General features: G+C 23.8%; 1 protein-coding gene across 4 annotated transcripts in view; it reads left to right on the top strand.

Annotated features, from left to right (window-relative positions):
- Positions 1 to 22,653, top strand: part of LOC122851455 (rho GTPase-activating protein 7) — a 106,852-nt gene that overhangs the window by 18,423 nt on the left and 65,776 nt on the right. For 3 of the 4 annotated variants that reach the window (XM_044150682.1, XM_044150680.1, XM_044150681.1), the window contains exon 4: positions 21,183 to 22,646. In XM_044150682.1, coding sequence (XP_044006617.1) covers positions 21,183 to 22,646 — 1,464 coding nt within the window. Of the gene's footprint in view, positions 1 to 17,257; positions 17,345 to 21,182; positions 22,647 to 22,653 lie in introns of those variants that run through there. The other variant, XM_044150684.1, reaches the window with a different exon arrangement.

Here is a 22,653-nt window from a genome sequence, read left to right as displayed (position 1 = left end):
CAACTTGTGTGACCATTTAGCACCAATATTTCTTGAGAAATTTAAGCATATATATTTATTTTTAATATTTTTTTTTTGCATATAAATATTGAATAAAGCATTATTGAATTAATTATTAGACATTGTGATGAAATAATTATTTTTAAACAATGTATTTATTGCTACTGTCGATAGTTCGTTACACCCATTTTAATGAAAACATTCAAATTTATTAGTGTGCCAATATAAATGCACATAAAATTGACATTTTGTGTGGGCATTGTACATCCGGTTGGGTGGGACGGATACTTGTCATATTTTTTTTTTTTTTTCTTGTTATTTTTATCAACCGATAAAATTATCTATAGTTTATCAATTTAATGCACTTTTTTTTTTTTTTTGCTGTATAGTAATTATTTTTTTCTACAAATTGTTATGTATAGTTTTTTTTTTTTTTTGCTTTTCAATATTTATTTGTGGGCGTTTTGCCAAATCACTTTCAATGTCAATCAATCAACTCTTATACAACGGAAGTTTTACGATGATCAGCATGACCGGATGAACGTGTGTTTTGAAAATATATATATTATATCTTTAATGAGGATTTTCGTGTCAGTGAACTGTTAAATATTCTTCCGCACCTTTAAGAAAATTGTTATTCTTAAGAATATTAATTTTATTTTGTAGCCTTTTTTTTTTTCAATAATTTTTATTAAAAAACGTGTGTTTAATTTTTTTTAATAAACATTATTATTATATCACTTGAATTTACAAATTTGTTCAAGTGTTTGGAGTATAATTTACAGTCTATAGACATTGCAAATGACAAAAAAAAAAATACATGTATAATGATTCATGAATAATAATATTTATTTTAACAAACGTGTGGAATAATTTTTACAAAAAAGAATCCTCCTACTATAAAAAGGAGAATGAGGCCTCTCTTCGAGACATATGATTGGATCTCACATTAAACAATGATTAATAATAATGTTTCATTTGTTTTTGTTTAATTAACCAATTTAAGGAAATAATTTTTTTTAAGTTAGATAAAGGACCGATTATATAAAAATATTTACAGGAGGTGGTTAAGGGATAAATAAAGATAATGTTGGAATTTTTTCATAATTTTCTACGCGATCGGTAAGGGGTAGATTGGGGTAAGTTTGGATATAAACTTGGTTTTACCGGGAATTTTTTGAGAAATAGATTTTTTTTTTTTTTAAATCCATAATATCAACTTCTAGTAATAACAAAAAGACTAAAGAGTAACGCAACTTTTCGATGGATAAAAAATTTATTTTTCAACCCTTAATAAAATAAAATGAAATTTTGTCATTTTAATTTTTTTTATATTTAAAGATTGAAATCTGTATAGCTTGCTCTTCTGTGGTTTCATCATCAGACACACATAAGTTTTTTGTGGCTGGTCATTGACGTCGGATGTTTGATCGTGGAGAGTTTGCGATAACATCCAGTCATTTCCGTCGTCGTGTGTTTCTTATTCTCTAATGAACCGTGTGTTCATATGTTCATGTATGTGGGTGAACCAAAAAAAAAAAAGGAAAAAATAAAAAAGACATGTGTGTATTGTAGCAGAGGTAACAATCGCATGAAGAAAAAAAAAAAAAAAGAAAGAAAGCGCAATTTAAAAATTTCGACAGCTGGCTAAAAGATAAAGGGCGAATGAGGGTTTCTTTTGCAAGTTGTTGGCATCTGCAGATGGGTGTATCAGATACATCTGTGGTCAGCTATATATTGCATCAATTTTAAAATTCATTTCCTGTTAAAATTTCGGTCTTTATAAATGCATACAACTAATATTTTTATACACCCATACAAAAAATTACTTGACAAAATGAAAAAAAAAAAAAAAAAAAAGTTTTCCACTCAATTAAATTTCATTTTATTTCTATTTAAATATATATCTATATATATTTATTATTTTTTCAGTATATACCTTTACAAAATAATTCTATTGTCTTTTTTATATATATAAAAAATATTTGTATATTTTAAAAAATAATAACTTTACATTGTTTATTATTTTTCAATTTGTTCAGGATATAATAAGACACAATAAAATTCAATGTATACATAAATATATATTATAAAAAAAAATATATATATATATAATATAAATGTTGACTCGTGCAACAAGCTCTTCTTCATGGAGTCTTTCTCTGGAACAAGACACGTGACCCTTGGGCATCCTGAAAGTCCTGTTTTACCACCGGGTCACGTCATGTACATAGAATAATCCCTGTCGATATTCAACTGAGAAAATAATCAATGTTCCCACGCGCTATTTGCTGACTATTTCATATATAATTTCAATTTGATAACACCACTAAAATTAAACACCTTGTTTTATTTATAAAATTAAATATTTTCATTACAACAACAAAAATTAAACTAAGTAAAAATTATTTTGATGATGGAAAATAAAAATTAAGTGACTTTTTTTTTTTTTTTTGTAAATTATGGGTATAGTTTTGTATGCATAATTTTTGTTGCATCAGAAATACCTATGGTCATTCTGAGCAGAGTCGATTAAGCCGTCTTCACGTGAAAAGTCGACACGCCCACCCGTCAAATGCCTCTTATCTTTTTTTTTTTATTTATTTATTTATTTATTTTTTTACCATGCGTGAAAGTCTCCGTTACAAAAATCGTTAATAAATAAATATTCATATATTTTTTTTCGTTTAATTTGAATAGACTTTTATCGAGACCTTATCCAACAATTTTCAATTTATAGTTTCTAATAATTTTCCTTTTTTTTCTTCAATATAATTCAGTGATATTTTATATAAAGTTTTTAAATAATAATTTATTACGATTAAAATTATATATTTAATTAATATTTAAAAAATTCATTGACTGTATGTACATGTATTTTTAATTTTTATATGCATTTGTCTGCCCACATTTATGAAACATATGCAAACACGTGATATTAAAAATGAGTAGGCGATTACAAGGTGGCGGCATTAGTCTTTCGTTGTTGTATCATCGATTCATAGTCATGCAAGTTATTCTCATTCAAAAAATTGTAACCGTTATGTTTGATTTTCACATCTTGTGGATAATTCATGCCCCCGCAAAAAAATAAATAATATATACTAATAATGTTTTTCAATTGTTTTGTTCAACTATTGTATCATAGTCGCGTGTCAAATTAATGACATGTATTATATCCTGTTGTACTGACAATTAATTATACATCACTTAATATATTTAATAAAAATTCAAGACAAACTAAATTTCTTTATTATATATAATTTTATTTATAACAAAGAAATTTTATATTTATCAAAAAAAAAAACCAGTGAAAAATTGAAATATTATATAGCCAAGAAGCTTTATAATTGCCAAGGTTTCTTGTCAGTTGTATGCCAAGCCAGCTGTCATCTAGAAACCTCATAAATCTTTGTCTAAAAAAATCAAACTAATTTACCAAATGACGTGTCACGTATATTTTTTTTTAAACTTTGATTTTGAAATGTTATTTATTTAAATTTATATAAATTAAATATTTAATAAAACAATTTGTTTATAATGTATTGTTTATTATAATTTATGATACAATTCAAATCAATCAGAAAAATATAAATAATATAAAAGTATAACAATATGACATGTTGAAAGATTCATAAGCAATGTGAAGAGACACAATAAGTGAACGATATACATGTTTAAAAGATATTGCCATAAGCCATTCAACAAATATACAATATAGTATATTTTATCAATGATTTATCGTCACGTTAAAACCATTATTTTAGATCTCGTTCGACCTGTCTCATATATTTGTAATCGACACAACGTCGAACCAATTGCAAGCACAACTACTATATATACAGTGAACGAGCATATCTCTCTCGACAGCACTATCGTTACTCGTATATTTTTTGACGATTAAAATCGCAATATACATGTTTATTCAGTATGTTATTACACTGGTATGTGAACTAAAGACACTAGAATTATTTTTTTTTTTTAACTACCCACTAGTTTTTGGCACTATCTAACAATATACTTGTTATTTTATTTATTTCATTTTTTTTATCAACAACACAAATAATTTATTTATCGACAGCTCGCAAGTGTATTGGAATTTCTTGTATATCTTCTTTATAAAACAACAAAAAATTATATATATTAAAATGAAATATGTAAATTTAATTTATCTTTTATATGTATATTTTAATATTATTCTCACGAAATGTGTGATCAATCTAATGCAATTTAATGATGTGAATCTTATTCAATCCACTCACAAAGTGAAACTACAAATTATCATAAATACTTCCGGTGATACTTGCGGTATATATATATATAGTTTCGATCAAAGTGATCGATTCGTTGCACTGAAAATCACTTGAAATCTATATCAAATGATGTTGAGAAAAAAAAATAACATGGTTCATCTTGCGGATTAATTTATAATATATTTAAAATAAAAAAATATTTTCGTGTTTTTAATTTATTCATTTGTTATTTGTAAATGGTATGTTTATTAACATTGTATCTGTTTGAACACTTTGAAGATACTCTTATGTATACCTCTTGGCTGAAAACACCTTGCACTTTGAGTAAAATTATAACGAGCTCTCTTAACCTGAGGCGTATGCGTTTGCCCCTTATGCTACCTCCCACTGACGTTATTTAATGTTGTTTTTTTTTTTTTAAATTTGAAAATAAAATTTATTCGTTTTCTTTTTTGTTCTTTAATAAATTTCATAATATTGGTAAATGTGAATATCGTGCTGTAAATTGATCGTTTGAAATAAGGGCATGGCTGTTTAGTCACACTCTATGAATCGAACATGCCAATTTAATTTAGCATGATCTTACTGGTGTCTTTTATGATACCTATACTCGTCATCTAATTTTTATGTTTTCTGTTACTTGTAAATGTATTTTCAATATATTTTACCTCTTCTGATTTTCTAGAATTTTCTAACATGTATTTACTACATCTATTTCTATGAAATCCTTTCGACTTTATATATTTTCTCATCATAAACATCACGATTCTTAAGAACCGATTCCAATATATATTACTAAAGTTTATTTTTCAAATATCACTTGTATGTTTATATTAAATATATATAAAAAAAAAAATTTTCCTCCTTTTTTAAATTTACACTAATTTTAATTTTTTTTTTTTTTTCAACATGATTCATTTGACCTTGTTTAATTTCTGGAATATAAAATTTATTTTTTCATTTTATTATTCTGATTTTTAATGCTTTTTTTTTTTTTAATTTTATTTTCATGCTATATAATTTATTGTTTTTTAAAAAAAATAAATAAATTGAATATTATGTAAAATAATAATGTTAATTTTGTAAATCTAAAATCAACTTTATTAATTTTTATTAATTTTTTATTTCTTTCAATTATTATGATTTTTGTCATTATATTATGCAAAATTTCAAGTGAATATAAACCAGTTATTTCGGTTAGGTATAGTGAGACATTAACCGATGATGGATAATTGTAGTCGTTATCAAATTATCGTCAAGAGAACACCCAAGTAACTTGACATTTTCCCATCGAACCATGAATATATATATATTTTTTTTTTTCCATCATTGATATATGTCCATACATGCATTAAAGAAAAATATCATAAATAATTATTATATTTTTTCATCATCATTATTATTATATGTATATATATTTTTTGCTCAAATATAGGTATGCATATAATATATTAAAATCGATACTTAAATAAATTTGTAAACACAAATTCATATACACAGTCGCAAAGAGACCATCCTCAGGCTGATCGACGATCCGATTAGAGCGAGTGCGAGACTCCGTTATCCCCATAAATAATTTCACTCATACTCATGTTTGCGGCAATCTCCAAACGAGTCTGGGTTATTGCCAAACGAAAAGGTGGCCAATATCGGATCCTCTTTCATATCATATCCATCTTTTTTTTTTTTTTTTTTATTTAATATATTTTTCACCATCAGGAAAAATGAACACGCAAATAAAAAAAATATAATTTTAAATATTAAAAACAGCCAGTAAATGTATTAGTGTTTTAATTTTTTTTTTTTTTGTATCTTTCTCGTCAAGCAAATGAACATATTTATTTTTTTTTTCTTCTTTTGTACGTTATAGCACCTCTTGGTGTAATATAAAATTTATTACGAAATTATTAAATACAGAAAAAAAAAGAGTAACGCGTTATGAGATGATGCGGTTATATAAATACAAACATCCTTCGCAATCTGCTACGTTTAAATTTTATTTTTTAAATTTTATAATATTTGTTTATATATTTTTTTGCTTTAATATTGAATACCAAAAATTTTCTTGTAAATACACACTTTGATGTGTGTTCAACGATCAGATTTCATATATAATTTGTGAAACGAGACAGTGCAATTGACCCTGTTCAATTTTACATTTGGTCAATTTATGTTTCCTTTCACGCTGTATATATACATTTTTTTGTGTTGCATGAAATAAAAAATTTACAAAAAATTCTTACTGATCGTTTAACACTCACTCATATTGCTTTTTGAATTATACTCTTTTACGACGATATATATTTTTATGAACAGTATTTAGAGATTTTTTAAAATGAATTTTCTTATTTATTATTTTTTTTTTATCCTCATGTATATAAAAAAAAAAAAAAATACAATTAACCCAAAATTTATAAAAAATAAATTAACGTATTATTCTGCAAAATGAAAAATAAACATTAACAATAAATAATTAATTTATAAATTAGTGTCAATATGTCAAAGATATTAGTATAATTTATTTATTAAATTTTTCATTTGATAGAATTATTATTACTAAATACTGTATTGAAAATAAAAAAATAAATATATATTCATGTGATAATAAATTTTAATTCAAGTCATGCACTCATTCACTGTAGTATATTATGCGATTAGATGAAAATTCTAACAACAATATAAAGTGCTTCTATGATACTGATCAAATGATCGTAAATAAAATTCGTGTCAATGACACATTAAACGAGCTATCATATATACTCCACCTTATAATAACAATTTTTTTTTATTTTTATTAACACAAAAGATATATTATTATATGATATATTCAAAAGCATAATTTATTTATATCTATATTATTATGCCAAGATATTATTGCGTGTATTTCATTATTACTATATTATTTATTTTACTTTTTTTTTTTTTTTTTTTTTTCATTGATAAATAAAAAATTACTTTACGATTGGTCTTAAAATGCCATCTATTACTTTTCAACATCGCACAAGACAAAACTCCATCACACATGTTTATATATATAAATTTAAAAATGAATATATGTGTGAATCTTTTTGCCTTTTATGGGATACTATATAAACGTGAGACGTTTTACGATACCCAAATTTAGACTGAAACACCAGTCATTTGCATGCACATGAGCAAAAACAAAAAACGTCATGCATTTTATTTATTTATTTTCTTATCATTATTATTATTTTATGTATATAAAGTTTTTTTTTTTTTTTTTTCCGGGAAATGACGTTAAAACTTTGAGTTGAAAAATAAATAAATAAACATTATGGGAATAAATAAATACCAGAAATTGTAAAATCATTCGTGCGTAGAATTTAATCCTCTTTCACGGATCTATAGGAACCGAATATTTTAGATACTGATACGGATTATAAATGATAATAATTAAAAAAAAAAAAAACGAAATATATACAATGAAAAATGAACGAAAATATAATTTTTCAAATGATGATAAAAATTGAGAAAAAAAAAAACCTTAGGTTATAGAAAATAAATATTTCTAAGAAAAAATTTTATGAAATTTTTCTACTAGTAATTAGACAAAACGTAAATATTATTATCCTAAAAGTTTCATAATTTAATTTCAACTATTTGTATTTTTTTTTTCATTTTTATGGCTTTCGGGATAAAAAAAGGAAATTCCATAATTTTTATTATTTATTCAATCTCAAAAAAAAAATATTTCTAAGCAAAAATTTCGTAAAATTTTTCTCCTAGTAATTAGACAACACCCAAATATTACTATCCTGAAAGTTTTAAAATTTAATTTCAACTATTTTTATTTTTTTTTTACAATTTTATAATTTTTCTGAAATTAGACCTTAATATAACTTTAAAAAATAAAATTTAAATCTTTTTAATAAACAAAGAAATTTATTTATTCCATTGACAACAGAAAAAAATAAATGACACAAGAGCAAGTAAGAAAGACGGAATGACTAATGAATAAAATATAATTTGATTATTTAAATTGTTCAACTATATTATGGAAATTTTATTTTTCATTAAACTTTGATGCGTTTATTTATTTTAATCTGGTGTTAGCCTCGTTTTTTTAAATATTTTTGTTTTTGACATTCTTTGATTATTTTAATAATTGATCTTTGAACCGGTAGTTATATATTTTTATTGAACATGTATCTTTCTGGTCATGAAGAGGAGCCGATATTCTTTACTGCATATTTTGTGTTCACCGCATTAAACCTTGAATTTATATTCTGTCATGGTTCATTTGTGCTGTCGATATTATATTTTATAGTCAGCTTTTTTTTTTACCATTACAAAGCGATTTTACAAACATGCCGCAATTCAATTGTTACTATATTTTATTTCACCTATAATTTTTATTACAATAAATCGTCTTTCATTATGCATTTTTTAAAATAAGTTTTTTATTTTTCATTTTCATGGTTAATTCTTTAGTTTAACAATTGTTTGTATATATTTATATAATTTTTTATTTATTATTAGTAGAAGAAGAATGAGAATGGCTTCCAGTAGATTGAGTCGTATATATAAATTGATTAATTCTATTGAAGTATTGACTCGATGAATCTGCCGAGTTCAATGACTTTATTGCGCAATAATAGTCAAAGATATATTAATATTGGCAAATAATAAATTGAACAATTTAACATGTTAGTTTAACAAAATTGATAAATAAACAGTGTTATTGTTATAACTACAGTCATATATGTCAATCAAAACTGATCTATGCCACTAATGGTCATATCCATTTCATTCAAATTAAAAAATAAAAATAAATAAATATTAATGAATGAATAATCTAAATAAAATATATACAAAAATTCCAACGAGGATTCCAGTTGAACTAAACAAATGATTTTTTATTCATTTTATATTTTTTTAATTTATTAAATTCAGTCAGACCACATAACTGCCTGTTGTACATCAATTTGGCTACCAGCAGGGCGTGAAATAAAAAAAAAAAAAAAGCCACAGGAAATTAATCAAGATAGTTTAAACCCAAGATGTTTTTTTTTTTTTTATTTTAAATTTATTAATATTTTTTATTAAATTTTTTTCTTGATGGATACTAATCATACAAATTAACAAGATTCTTTTTATTATTATTTAATTTTGAATATCTCTAATTATTATAAATTATTGATATTGTTAAATTTTTGAGTTATTAATGTCAGATTATAAATCAAATGTTGATGCAGATATATATATGGATAAAAATTCAAGGCCAAAAAATATCAGAAGGGTCCTCAGATTATCAGCATGGCATGTCAGTGGGTCTACCATTACGCAACCCAACCCAGATCGTAAAAAAAAATAAATAAAATAACTCACAAGTCATGACCAAAGAAAAAAAAAAAAAATTAAAATAAAAAAACAGTGAGCATGTTTTTCGGCAATTCGTTGTCGGCACAATTTTGTGACATCAAGAAAAAAAATATATATATATATTTCAAGTCAAAATATAAAAGTAGATCAAAACGACATTGAAATATATATTTTTTTCCTTTTTCAAGAAGTGTTAGGTATATATTAGTAAATGAAATAAAAAAAAAGAAAAAAAAATTTCGAAACACATTGAATTACTCATCGCGGAAGTATACCACGTGTGGAACGCACTTAAAATTTTTTCAACGAATCATTATGCAAATACTTATTGTATGGTAATATACAACGTGCATGCTGTGTAGAAATTTTATTTTTTTTTTATTTTTAATTTTATGAAATTGATGGTAAACCTCTATCCGCCCTTTTAAGCTTTTATTTTATATTTATTAAATTTTTTTTTTCCTTTTTTTTTTTGTTTTAATAATTATTTTAATATTATTCTTTTATCTTGCACAATAGTAAATGATTCTCATTGACTTACAGTTTAAAAAAAAAAAAAACACATTTTCTTACAATTAAATAATAATAATATTGTCAAGAAAATAATTTCTTGTATGTATATTTTTGATGGGTCACTGTGTCGTGCACCCTGTCATTCAACAATTATTATTATCATCATCATTTTATAATGATATTTAATTTTTTCATTGTTTGTTGTTTATACTAACTTTGGTAAGTTTAGTGGATACATACAACGACAACGTATGACTTAACGACGTTTTTATAATGGCCTGTTCAGTTGGGTTCGGTGACCTCTATACCCGCACTCTATGCACGATTCACATATTCTTTTTTCACATATATTTACAACGTATTTCTTAATATTCATATATATCTCTATGAGCTTTACTCAATCACAAATCATTCTCTTTATAAAATTCCATAATGCGTCATATTATGCAACGAAAAATAAATATCATATTTTTAATACATCAAGCTGTAAATAAGTGTCTTTAAATTTATCATAAAAGTATTATTTCTTTTTTTAAATTCAACAACAATAATATCGTCTATTTGTACATTAATTATTATTTAATAGTGTTCTAAAAAATTCAAGGTTGAGATATAATTATTTCATGTAAATTTAAATATTGTCTGACTATTCATTTCCTTATCTACTTGAAATGGTTTTTTTTTTTTTTTTTGTTTTTATCTACATATTTTTTTTTTTTAAATACAGTACATTATCTACTGTAGAAATATATAAAATTTTTATTATTTATTATCTATAAAACGATAAAATTCAAGTATAAAAAAATAGCAGCAATAATTATCGTGTAATTTATTTATTTTTAATATTTTTACAGATACATAATTATAATTATCAAAGTGTTTGTCATTTTGTATTATTATGTTGAGCTTATTATTCAAAATATTCAACAAGATTTAGAGATAGCTTTACAGCATAGTGAGATATGTATATATATATGATTTTTTTTTTCTTTAATGTCATTACGAAAGATGTACTTTTATGTGTGTTGTATGATTTTATTTTGGTTATGTATTTTTTATTTTTCATTTTAAATGTGAATGAATGTTTCAAGGGGCGTGTACATGCGTAAAAAAAACACACATTTACAAACAGTATGCGGTGGTTTAAAAGACAGGAGGAGAAAGATCTCGATGATGCCATGAACACCGCGCATAAAGGCAATATGATCCTTAGGATCCGGCAATGTAATCTTGTCGTGAGCCTCGTGTGGGAAGATCTTTCTGTGTAGCGATCTTTAGTTGCTGGTCTTTTCATTTATTTATTTATTTATTTTTTTAATATTCTCTTTTCACTTTTATTATTCTTTATTTATTCTTCTTTATACTTCTTTTGTCGTAGTTTTTTTTTTTTTTTTTTTACTTTTTATTTCTTTTCTCTCCTTTAGGATGAGCTTGTTGAGGATATCTTCTGGGCTCGTCATATTTTTTTTCATTTCTTCTTTTTATTTTTGATATGATAATAAAAATATGATACATGGCAAGATTTAATTTTTGAAGAGTAATAATATATATATTCTTTTTTTATCGAGATATAAATTTATCTTTTTATATATTCACGTTTTTTTTTTTTTTTGACCGTAAAATTATTGTCTGATTTAAAGGAGTCTTAATTTTAACACACCAGTTTTCGTTCGTGGTATCTTTTTTTAAAGTTATAATAAATTAGATATAAACTTGTTATTGTTTAATTTATTATTTTTTAAATATTTCGATTAAAAAGAAACTGATTTTACCGCTTGAAGAGAAAATTTAACTCGGTTACTCGATACTCGATAGATGGTGCCACAATAAAGTCCAGCTACTGTGCGTATATTTAAAATGAAAAAAAAAAAAATTTCTTTATTCTCGAAACAAAGTTTATACCGTCACCTGCAACTTGATATTTTTGGAATTGCAAGAAAAAAAAAATATATATTCACAAATAACCAATCGATAAAAGCCAATTAATATTGGTAACTTGTTTTTTTTTTTTTTAAATATTTTTTCCATAGTCGTTAACATTTCTTGGCCTGGTTAATACGAAGGTCGATCGGACAGTTTCGTACATTCTTTGAACGATCGACAGTCAGTTGTACTGCAAGTTTCTTTTACAAACCAACAACCAACTTGACCACTTTTTATTTATTTTATATACTAAACTCACTCCTCACTAAGATTATTATCAATACCATTTTTAATTCATCAATATATACCTATATCTTTAATAAATACAAAAAAAAAATTACCTCTTTTTATTTTTTCAAAGCTCACAATGTAATTTGCAGTAATGAAAAAACTTTAAATAGATAAATCAATTTATATAGTATTTGTTTATTTTATTTAATATACAAGAGTGTCATGGTTGTTATCTTTTCTTTCATTTATAAATATAATCTTTATTTATAATATTTTTTAACTTATATTTTTAGAAATGAATATTTTCCATTAGAGTGAATTATATACATTTATTTTTGTTACACATACGCAGTATAATTCAAATATTCAATAAATATTTTTCAAAAATTTAAGAAATTAATTTGTTCATTCATAATAAATTTAAATATATACACACTTGAAATACTTGGTGAATTATTTATAATTTATTTACTAAAAACAATGACAGTTATAATAATTTAAAAGTCATTAAAATTTTTTTTTTTAAGACTTGTAATTATTACACACACATGAGATGGAGTTTATATATATTTATTTAATTCTTGAATCAATTGAATATACTACGTTATTTCTTGTAACTTTGAGAAAATGACAAGTTGCCATATTAGGAAACACAACTAACAGCCAATACCAATGAGTTTATCGAATTCTTTTCCTTTCTATTTACACATATTTTTGCCATTTATAAATTTGAAAAAAAAATAAAAAACAGTATTTAATAACATTTTAATCAATTTAATTATAATTTTTCATTTATTCACATGTTCAAGATACATCATCATCCTATCTTACAAATTAAATCGCAAAATCTGATTTATGAAAGTACATACGCCTTACAACGTATATCTTTTGCTTATATCGTTTACCGAAAATACATATATAGATATATGAATATAAGCCATACCTTGTTTTTTTTATTTATATTTTTTTAATTTTTTAAGATATTATATATTACACTTTTTTGATGGAGTATACAAGATGATTAAGTATCTTAAAAATAAAATTAAAAAAAAATCAACTTAACCCGAATGAATTTAAAATGAATTATATTCAAAAGTTCATGAGGTCACATAAACTATCAAATTTAAATCGGCAAATATCTAAATGAAACCACGCCTTAAGATTTTCAAAATAAAAATTTGAAAATTTTTAAAAAACAATCTATAAAATGAAGCCCAATAAATATCATTTCAAGTATCAATTTAAATTATTATTTTCACATATATCTTGTTGCATTATTATTTATTTATATCAAAAGGCATTGTCCAATTTTCTCCACTGTCTTTTGTCGGTCATAAACAACATCCGCACTTGAATTTATATACATTTTTTTTCATCATTATTATCAATACAACATATATATATCAATAAATAAATAATATATAATAAACTAATGTTTTATTAACTTATTTTATTTGTCCTATAAAGAAAATCTAAATTGTATCGACAATGTGACTTCCGGTAAATGATGAAAATAAATTAAATATTTATTATTATAAACACACTATATGCCGTCAACAACTGCGTTATATGGTGCACATAATTGTTGATATTATCAAAGATAACTCAAGAGAGATTCTTATCATCTCACTATTCCACCTCATTTTAAATCCTTTATCTATTTTACTTTTTTTATTTATTTTATTTTATATACCTATGCAACTGCAGTGCATATCCCCTGCATTGGCACATATTATACGCTTCTTGATCGCGTGTTACGTACTATGAATAATCGGACTCTATGATGTTAAGCTGTATACCCAAAGGCAACACCTTGAAAATTCGCATATTTCATCAGGATCAAATCATTTTTTTTTTCAGTGTATATAATTTTTTTCTCAACATTAAAAATATATAAAATTAGAATTATCATTGAAATTTTTTATTTTTTATATATATGATTTTATCTTTTATTCATAATATTTTCATTTTATTATTTTTCAATCATTTTAAATAGGTCACTGCCGCATTCTCAATAAATATCTGCAAGGTTTTTTTTTTTTGTATATTTTTATTCTATTTAGCTTTTTTCATTTTAATAAATCATCATCATAAAATTTCATTTGTTTTTTTTGGGTTATCATGATAATTGCAATTTGCAATACAAGTGTGTTGTATATATTTACAAATCGAGGTGTTAACATATGGCATACTTAAATGCATCTCTTATTCCCATAAAGAGTATTATCATCCAACAAAGTAATCATTCATAAAATTAAATATCATATATATACATTTGTATTAAACCGTTGGCTTTTATAATAACAATATAAAGTTGTTTTTTTTGTTTTGTTTTTTATTTATGTTTGTTGCAGTGATAATTGCGGAAGTATTTATTTATTTATTTTTAACATTAACCTTTTCATTTTAATATAATATTCTTCTCGATTGTTTTATTATCATTTATAAATTTTTTATACTTAATCTTGTTGATGTAAAAAAAAGGACATTTTGGACTTTCGATAAATACATACTTATAATGCTTAAATGCACTTAAATTTTTTTTTTATATTTGTAATATCAAAAGAGTAATTGTGATGGTGATTACCTTGACGATAAAACGACCAAGACCTTGACACTAAGCTTTTGTTAAATGTTGGTAATTAATTAATGTTATGTGACACAAGCACAGGTTACATTAACCACTTGTGTGTTAAAATTTTCATGTATTATTGGTGTATTTATATATGTGTATATGTGTATATTTTTTTTTTTTTTTTTTTGCGGTGCATTATCTCATGATTTATTACACAATGTTAGTGCCTTTGGGTTTTATGGGTTTCATGGCTGTCGACGATGTACCAGGTACCACACATTGACTATAAAAAAATAAAAAAATAAATACATATATGTCTTGTATTATTCGTTTTTTATTTTTAAAAATATTTTTTTTTGATAGTTAAATTTTTGTGCGTATTAAAAAATAAAAATTTGATGGATATTTTACGAGAATATTTCAAGATTTGAGACTGCTGATCCTACAAATGATGGCCAATGAAATTAAAATTATTTTTACTATTATAATATTAAATAATAATAATTTAAATGCACCTGGAGAAGCCCAACTGTCATCGTAAATTATTATCAAATAATCTGTGTAAATATGTAATAATTCATTTTAATGATAAATTGAAAAAAAAAAATATATTTATTTATTTTTTTTGAAAGTTTAAAATATTTTTTTGTTGATAATATAGTCAATCGAGGTTATTTAAAAATATAAAATAAATATATACATAGATTGCCATAGATGTTTTTTAACGACTAAATTTGAAATGACTCATTTTATTTTATTTGAATAAAAAAAAAAAAGGGGGGAATGACATATAATAATTCAAGGTATTTGTAAGATTTGTTTAGTTGATATTTTTGAAATGCCAAAGTTTTTTTTTTCCACTTTTAATCAACTAATCAGTATTAAGTTTTTATATTTATAATTTTTAGTGTAAATTTTTTTTTTCTTTTTAATCGTTAAATTCACATTTAACTTTTAAGAAAAAAATAAGTTGAAATTTATCAAGCTATTTCTTCAGGTCCTTTAATGGACGATAAAAAAAAATTATCAAAAAGTCGAATCTGTTTTTTTTTTTTTTTCCTTTTTATTAGCTACTTAATTTAGAACTTGTTGATATTTTTTTTATTAAAACGAAGAAATTAATTATTAATTATACTTTTATAATATTAAAATGAAAATATTTTTATACAATTTAAATAATAATAAAAATAGGTATTTGTATATCACGTGAGTGGTGGATCGATGAACTTGATGTGAGAGTGAAGGTGTTATCTTACAAGTTATTTATTATTATTGACATTTTGTTTCTTCATCATTGAATGAATGTATTTGTGGGCATATACAGAATAAGGTGAGAAAGCAAATAATTTGTGATTTGTACAGGTGGGCAGACCAGTTTTTCACCATGATAATTGTCCCACACGATACTGCTAAAATTGCGAAACATAAAAAAATATATATTCGTGGTTATTTTCATATTTAAATTATTTTTCATTCAAATAAATTGTAAAATACAATTATTACCTTCAAAAAATATCCAAAATTTTATTTTCAATTTATTATTATTATTATTATCATTAACCATATACAAAAAAATAAATAAATTTGTTTAATTTTTTTGTTTGTAATTAATTTTCCGAATTATACCTCAATCAACATTGATTTCTCACGACAAAAAAGTTTAAAAAAAAAAAAACGATAAATTAAATAACAACAGTTGTTCTTTGTGTATAAATATTTTTCGTAATAATTTGATAAAAAAAAAAAAAAAAAAAAATGTAAATGCATGAGTAAGTACAGAAAGAAGCCAGACTGTCTATCGTCATCGACTGTAAGATCACTTTCAAACAGTCCCCAACGGCGCCGCCATGTCTTCTCTTATATTCTCACATACTCTATACCTTTTATACAACACACTTAAAAAAAATAAATACACACAATAATATCGCCCCCATGTTATGCACTTTTGCAACATCATCAGACACTGATTTTTTGAATTAAAAAAAAAAATATAAATAAAAAGTAAATAATACTGCATACACTGCAACAACGCCATCAGTCAATCACCTAATGATAAACGAATATGTTATAAACTTTGTTGTACCTCTTGATCGTTATATATATAATTTTGTTGGATGGTACCTTTGGCAATAATATAATTTTTTTTTATTATTATTTACACGCATTAAGTCATGTGGATGGTGAGACCATGAAGTCTCATTCCTACCCACTCTGCAACACTCTGCAATACTTTGCAGCTAAATAACAAATACAAATAAACACACACACATACACATACAAATGCATATATGCGTATATATTTTATATATCTTGTACATGTAAGAAAGGACGGAAGGAAGGAGTGGTCAACTTTAGTTGAACACCGCGGGCTCACATGCTTCCAATTTCACAGTTTGAACGCGACGTTCCCTCCGTGTAGGATGTTATCTATAGTGTCTCTTTATAAAACTCTCACTCTTTATTGAATTGCCAAAAAGTAATAAATATTATTTCATTCATACAGTACGTATGTACCAGAGGAATATATTTTAAATACTCACGTGATAATAATTATTTTTATTTTTCATTCAAAACTTTTTTTCATTTTGAATATGACAATAGAAGTTGATGTTATGTATGATAGTCTTTAATAATATTAAGTTATGATTTTCAAGAACAATTGATTTTAGTTGAACGAAAAAAAAAATCATATATAATAAGTATTCAGGGTGACGTGTTGTTGTGGGTGTTAAGTATGGATTGATTTTGTGGTCCGGTTTTGAAATTTTTTTTTTAATTTTGTATTTTTTTTTTTCTTTGGTTGTCTTGTTCACGAGAACAAGTGTGTTATGTGGGTGTTTTTAAAATTTGTCAGAGAAATACTCTGTTGAATTTTATATATTATTTATATTATTAACTGACGAAAATCACAGTAGGTGAGTTTGATCGTTGACATGTTTATATAAAGCTCTTCAAGGACTCTACTTGTGAAATTTATAGTATTTTTTTTTGTCGAATAAAATATGATAATAGTGGATTAATAATTTTTTATTGACACGTGTTATCATCTAGATGTTATCATATTTTTTTTATGAATGAAATTATTGAGTATGTATTAAAAATTTTTAACATTAAATCTTGTGATAATTGATAATAATTACAAGATTAAAAATAAAAAATAAAATTGTTTCATCAATTTAAAAATAAATATATTTAAATAAATTGTGTAATCAACTGGTCTTCGTGTTTGAATGTAATAAAATCATTCAAACTTTATGATTAAATCGGTATTATATGATCATAAAAATAAAAATAATAAAATCAATGTTAAATTATGTTTTTACATGTTACACTTTAATGCATTTCCGTATCTAGTCAACTAAAGTTTTTTTGTTTAACTGTGTATTATAATATATTTATACAAACATTAACCGATTCTAGTCACGTATGAGTTTTTAAACTTTTCCTCAGTTTTACCTGTGCTCGTCCCCATCGGCGACATTTCTTGTACATTTTCCATTTGGCCAATAGCGATTTATAGAAATATAACGTTCTAGTTTTAAAAATTTTTATAGAAATCGTTTTACACGATTGGTATTTTATACCCTCCATCATCATCACCATCATAAAAAAATATTTAATAATCTCACATAAACAGAATGTGAAATTTTTTTTTTAAATAAAATATATCTTGACAGTGTGAGACACATAAACTTCCGCGTTTTAAAATGCATATTTGAATCAGACACCCGCGAGTGAGCAATAATATCTCATGTCATAAATATAATAATTATTATAAATTAATTTAAAAATAAAAAAAAATTCCCATACGCAATTTTTACTACAAAAAGTACGTGATATTCCTATACAATTATCATAACGATAAATTGAAAAAAAATCAGAATTTTCCAGTGTCAAAACAATCTAATTTTAGACTAATAAAAATATTACATTTTTATATCAATAAATAATCAATGGCAAATACAATATTTTTTAAATAATATATAATTTAAAAAACAATTAATTTGTAAATTTAAATACCTCAATATATAAATAATGTATCCAATTTTTAATTTATATAAATAAATTAAATTTTACAATGGACAATTAGTGATTATTATTAATAATGATTGATTGTACAAATAAATCGACGCGTGTGGTCACATCAGGTGCTCCATTGATAAATTGTCTGATAAAAAAAAAAATACATTTAATTCGATTGATACGTTAAATCTTTATTCGTTGTGTAGATTATTGAGTGAGCTTGCAGATGATAAATGTCATTGGCGATTATATCGAATATACATTGAATAGCCACCGGCAAAGATGAAATTTAAATTACTCCCCAAGCAACTCATGTCATGCATGATAATGTTATTTCAATAAATTACAAATTATAAATATATCTATCTTGTGTATTATATTTTATATATTAATAACATAATAAATAATTTGTTTTTCATTTATTTTCGTGGCAAAATACTAATTGCCTTTTGTACGCAACTACACACAGTGGTGGTAAATTTAATGAAATTGAAACAAAAAAATAATAATAAATATATTACGGTCGATTCAAGTGTTCGTTATGTGTTTGCCATTGCTTATTTGTTCACGTGGCATTTTATTATTATTATTGTATATATATAATTTTTTTTTATCTGTTAAAATGCCACTGGACACTACTGTGCTTTGCTCGTTTTATTTTCGCACATGTATAAATATATATAGAATTAAATGATATGATGGAAAAACTAACATTGCAATGGTGGAATTGAGCCAATTAAAACTACACAGACATCATAAACATTGACGTCATAAATAAACTATATACGACACACAAATACTGGAGCAAAAGTTTAAATTATTATTTACTTGTGATTTTTTTTTTTTTTTTATATATCGATTTATTTGGAAAACAAATTTCATTGAATTTTCAAGTTTTTAAATGTTTTATTGTGTCAAAGTGTATAAGTTTAAAATGTAGGACACAGTTTGAAACTGTTGTGAATGACCTATTAAAGTTTAAATACATTATTATTTGATTTTTTTTATTTTTAATTATACATGTATTAAATTTTAAACAATAATGTTATTGTGAATAATAATAAGTTTTATGTGTTATATACAAGGTGAATGAGACAACTATGTATTTTTAAATTCATGGATTTAAATCACTTTCACGTAACAATGATAATCGGGAAGTTAAATTTTTTTTTTTTTCGGCACCGCCAATGTAACCGGTCATTACCTCAACGATGTGCCAATTTAGCTACTGTAACTTTCTACCAAATATTCAAAATATAAAATTAAATAATACCGCGCTCACACGCATAAAAAAAAATAATAAAAAAATTATTAAATGAGTAAGAGAAGAAAAAAAATTATATTTATAATATAATTTTTAATTTATTTTTTAAACTAAAAATAAAAAAAGTCAATATATTTTGATTTTTTAAGATACAAATTTAAGCCTGGGTTTAATGATAAATATTTGAAATATACATTTAATCGAGTATAATGTTTTTTTTTATAAAATAAATATATAAAATCCACACAATTTAAAGTTAATATGTCCTCGAGATGTATCGATCGTTCGAGGTTACAATATACAGTCATGAATTTTCTACCAAACTCATTTTTATATATTATGCGTGACCGTGCGTGTACCAACATGCCGTGTGCCAAGGATCACGAGTGTCTATATAAATTTATAAATTGTATTTAACCAATATTTAACTCATTTTTATTATGTCTTTTTTTTTTTTCATTATTTTTTATCCTTACTGATATTGAAGAGTTGTAATACAAATTTTATACGATATATAAATTTTTTTTTTTCTTTTTATATATCAAGTTGATCTGATCGGTACACAAGGTCAGATTGAAATTTATTTTAAATTCATTGAATTTATATTTATATATCAACTTTGTATATGAATTTTTCATCAATACGTATTTGTGTTTTCATCAATTTCATGTTCCCAGTATTTTATTTTTATTTATATATATATATTTTTTTTTTTTTTTCTCTCTGTTGAGTTTGTTAATATTGATCATTTATTATCCCGAAGGTAAAGCTCTTTCCGGAATGAGAATGTCGATTATTTTATCAATTTTTTTCATGATGAAAATATATTATAATAATTATTATTATTGCTAATCAACAAATAGCAATCTTTTATCATTTTTCATGCTAAAATAATCTTTTTTTGATATTAATTTTTTATTTTTATCAACTACTCTAATAGATTATTGTCAACATAGTAAAACTTGAAATTAAAAAAAATTATTATTATATTTAAATCAATTAAGAAAAAAACCTATTATAATTATATTAATAATTTTTTGTTTGTTTTTCTTTTTAGGAAGAGATTGATGACATCATTGTGACATCACCTCCCACACCATTGATTGAATCTCCAGCAAAGTTTCCCACGAGTCAGTCTGTTACAAAAGCTCAATCAGCCACGTCGATCGTACCAATATATCCAATCGTTCAAGATAATTCAATAAATTCAAAAACAACACTGTCAACATTACCATCAAATCAAAATATTAGCAACAATAATATTGATATTAAAAAATTGATAAAATGTAAAAATATTGTTGATACATCATCAGTTGTTCAATATCGTGATTTATTAAATGAATTTGGTATATCAGATAGTGATTATACAGAAGATAACAATAATTTATTAATTGATAATAATAATAATATTAATAATAATTATAATGATAATAATAAACAAGATGAAAATTGTTGTTTATTAAATTCTGACTATGACGAGCCCAAAGATATGATTCAATCATCAACAGAATCAAAAAAAATATATAAAACTTTACCCGATAATTTATACAATAATAATATTAATAATAAAAATTATCAAATTAATGATACAATAAATTCTGATTATGATGAACCAATTGATATTAAATTAGAAAATTATAAAAGTTCTAGTCTACCAACTGATTTTGGTTCAACTGGAAATAATAGTAATAGTAATAGTAATAATAATAATAATAATAAACCAAAGAATATAATAGATTCAAATTTAAATGAAAAAATAATAGCTATTGATAATAATAATAATAACAATAATAATATTAATAATAATAAAAATGCCAAATTGCCACCAAGACAAATGAATGATAATCGTGAAAAAAAAAAATTATCATCTTGGAGTCCAATGAGTTTAAAAAATCGTAAATTATCATATGGTAAATTACAAAAAATATTTGGTTTATCTGAAAATGAAACAATTGATGATGATTATGATGATGTATTTATTGATAATAAACATGATATTATAACACGTTCAAAATCATTTGATGATAATGCACCAAAATCAGCACCAGTTACACCAACTGATGAAAAAAAAAATATATATTTATCAAAATTATTACGTAAAAGACATACACCAATATATAATGATTGTATAAATGAAGCTGTACTTGTTAGAGTTGCATCATTACCAGATGAAGATATAATTTATATATCAAATGAACAATTAAATGATACAACAAATAAAAATATGGCTATGAGAAATCGTGCTATATCACCGTTGACATTAAAATGTGATGTTACTGCTAAAAGATTATCTGAATCTGACAAAGATATTAATCAAATAAGTCCAGTTAAATTAAAAACATTTAAAAAATTAATAAATCAACAAAATGCCAACAATAATGTGCCAACAAAAATCATTTGTAATTTATCAATTGATGAAAAAAATTTATCTGATACAAGTATTGAAAGTGGCAAATCAGATAATGAAAAAATTACGGAAATTTATGATGATGTTGATCATCATGATTCAGGTGTTGCATCGGTAAATT

The sequence above is a fragment of the Aphidius gifuensis genome, linkage group LG3 (genome assembly GCF_014905175.1).
Source record: "Aphidius gifuensis isolate YNYX2018 linkage group LG3, ASM1490517v1, whole genome shotgun sequence".
NCBI lineage: Eukaryota > Metazoa > Arthropoda > Insecta > Hymenoptera > Braconidae > Aphidius > Aphidius gifuensis.
Note: the sequence above shows the minus strand (reverse complement) of the source record. Positions and strands in the feature narration are given on the sequence as shown.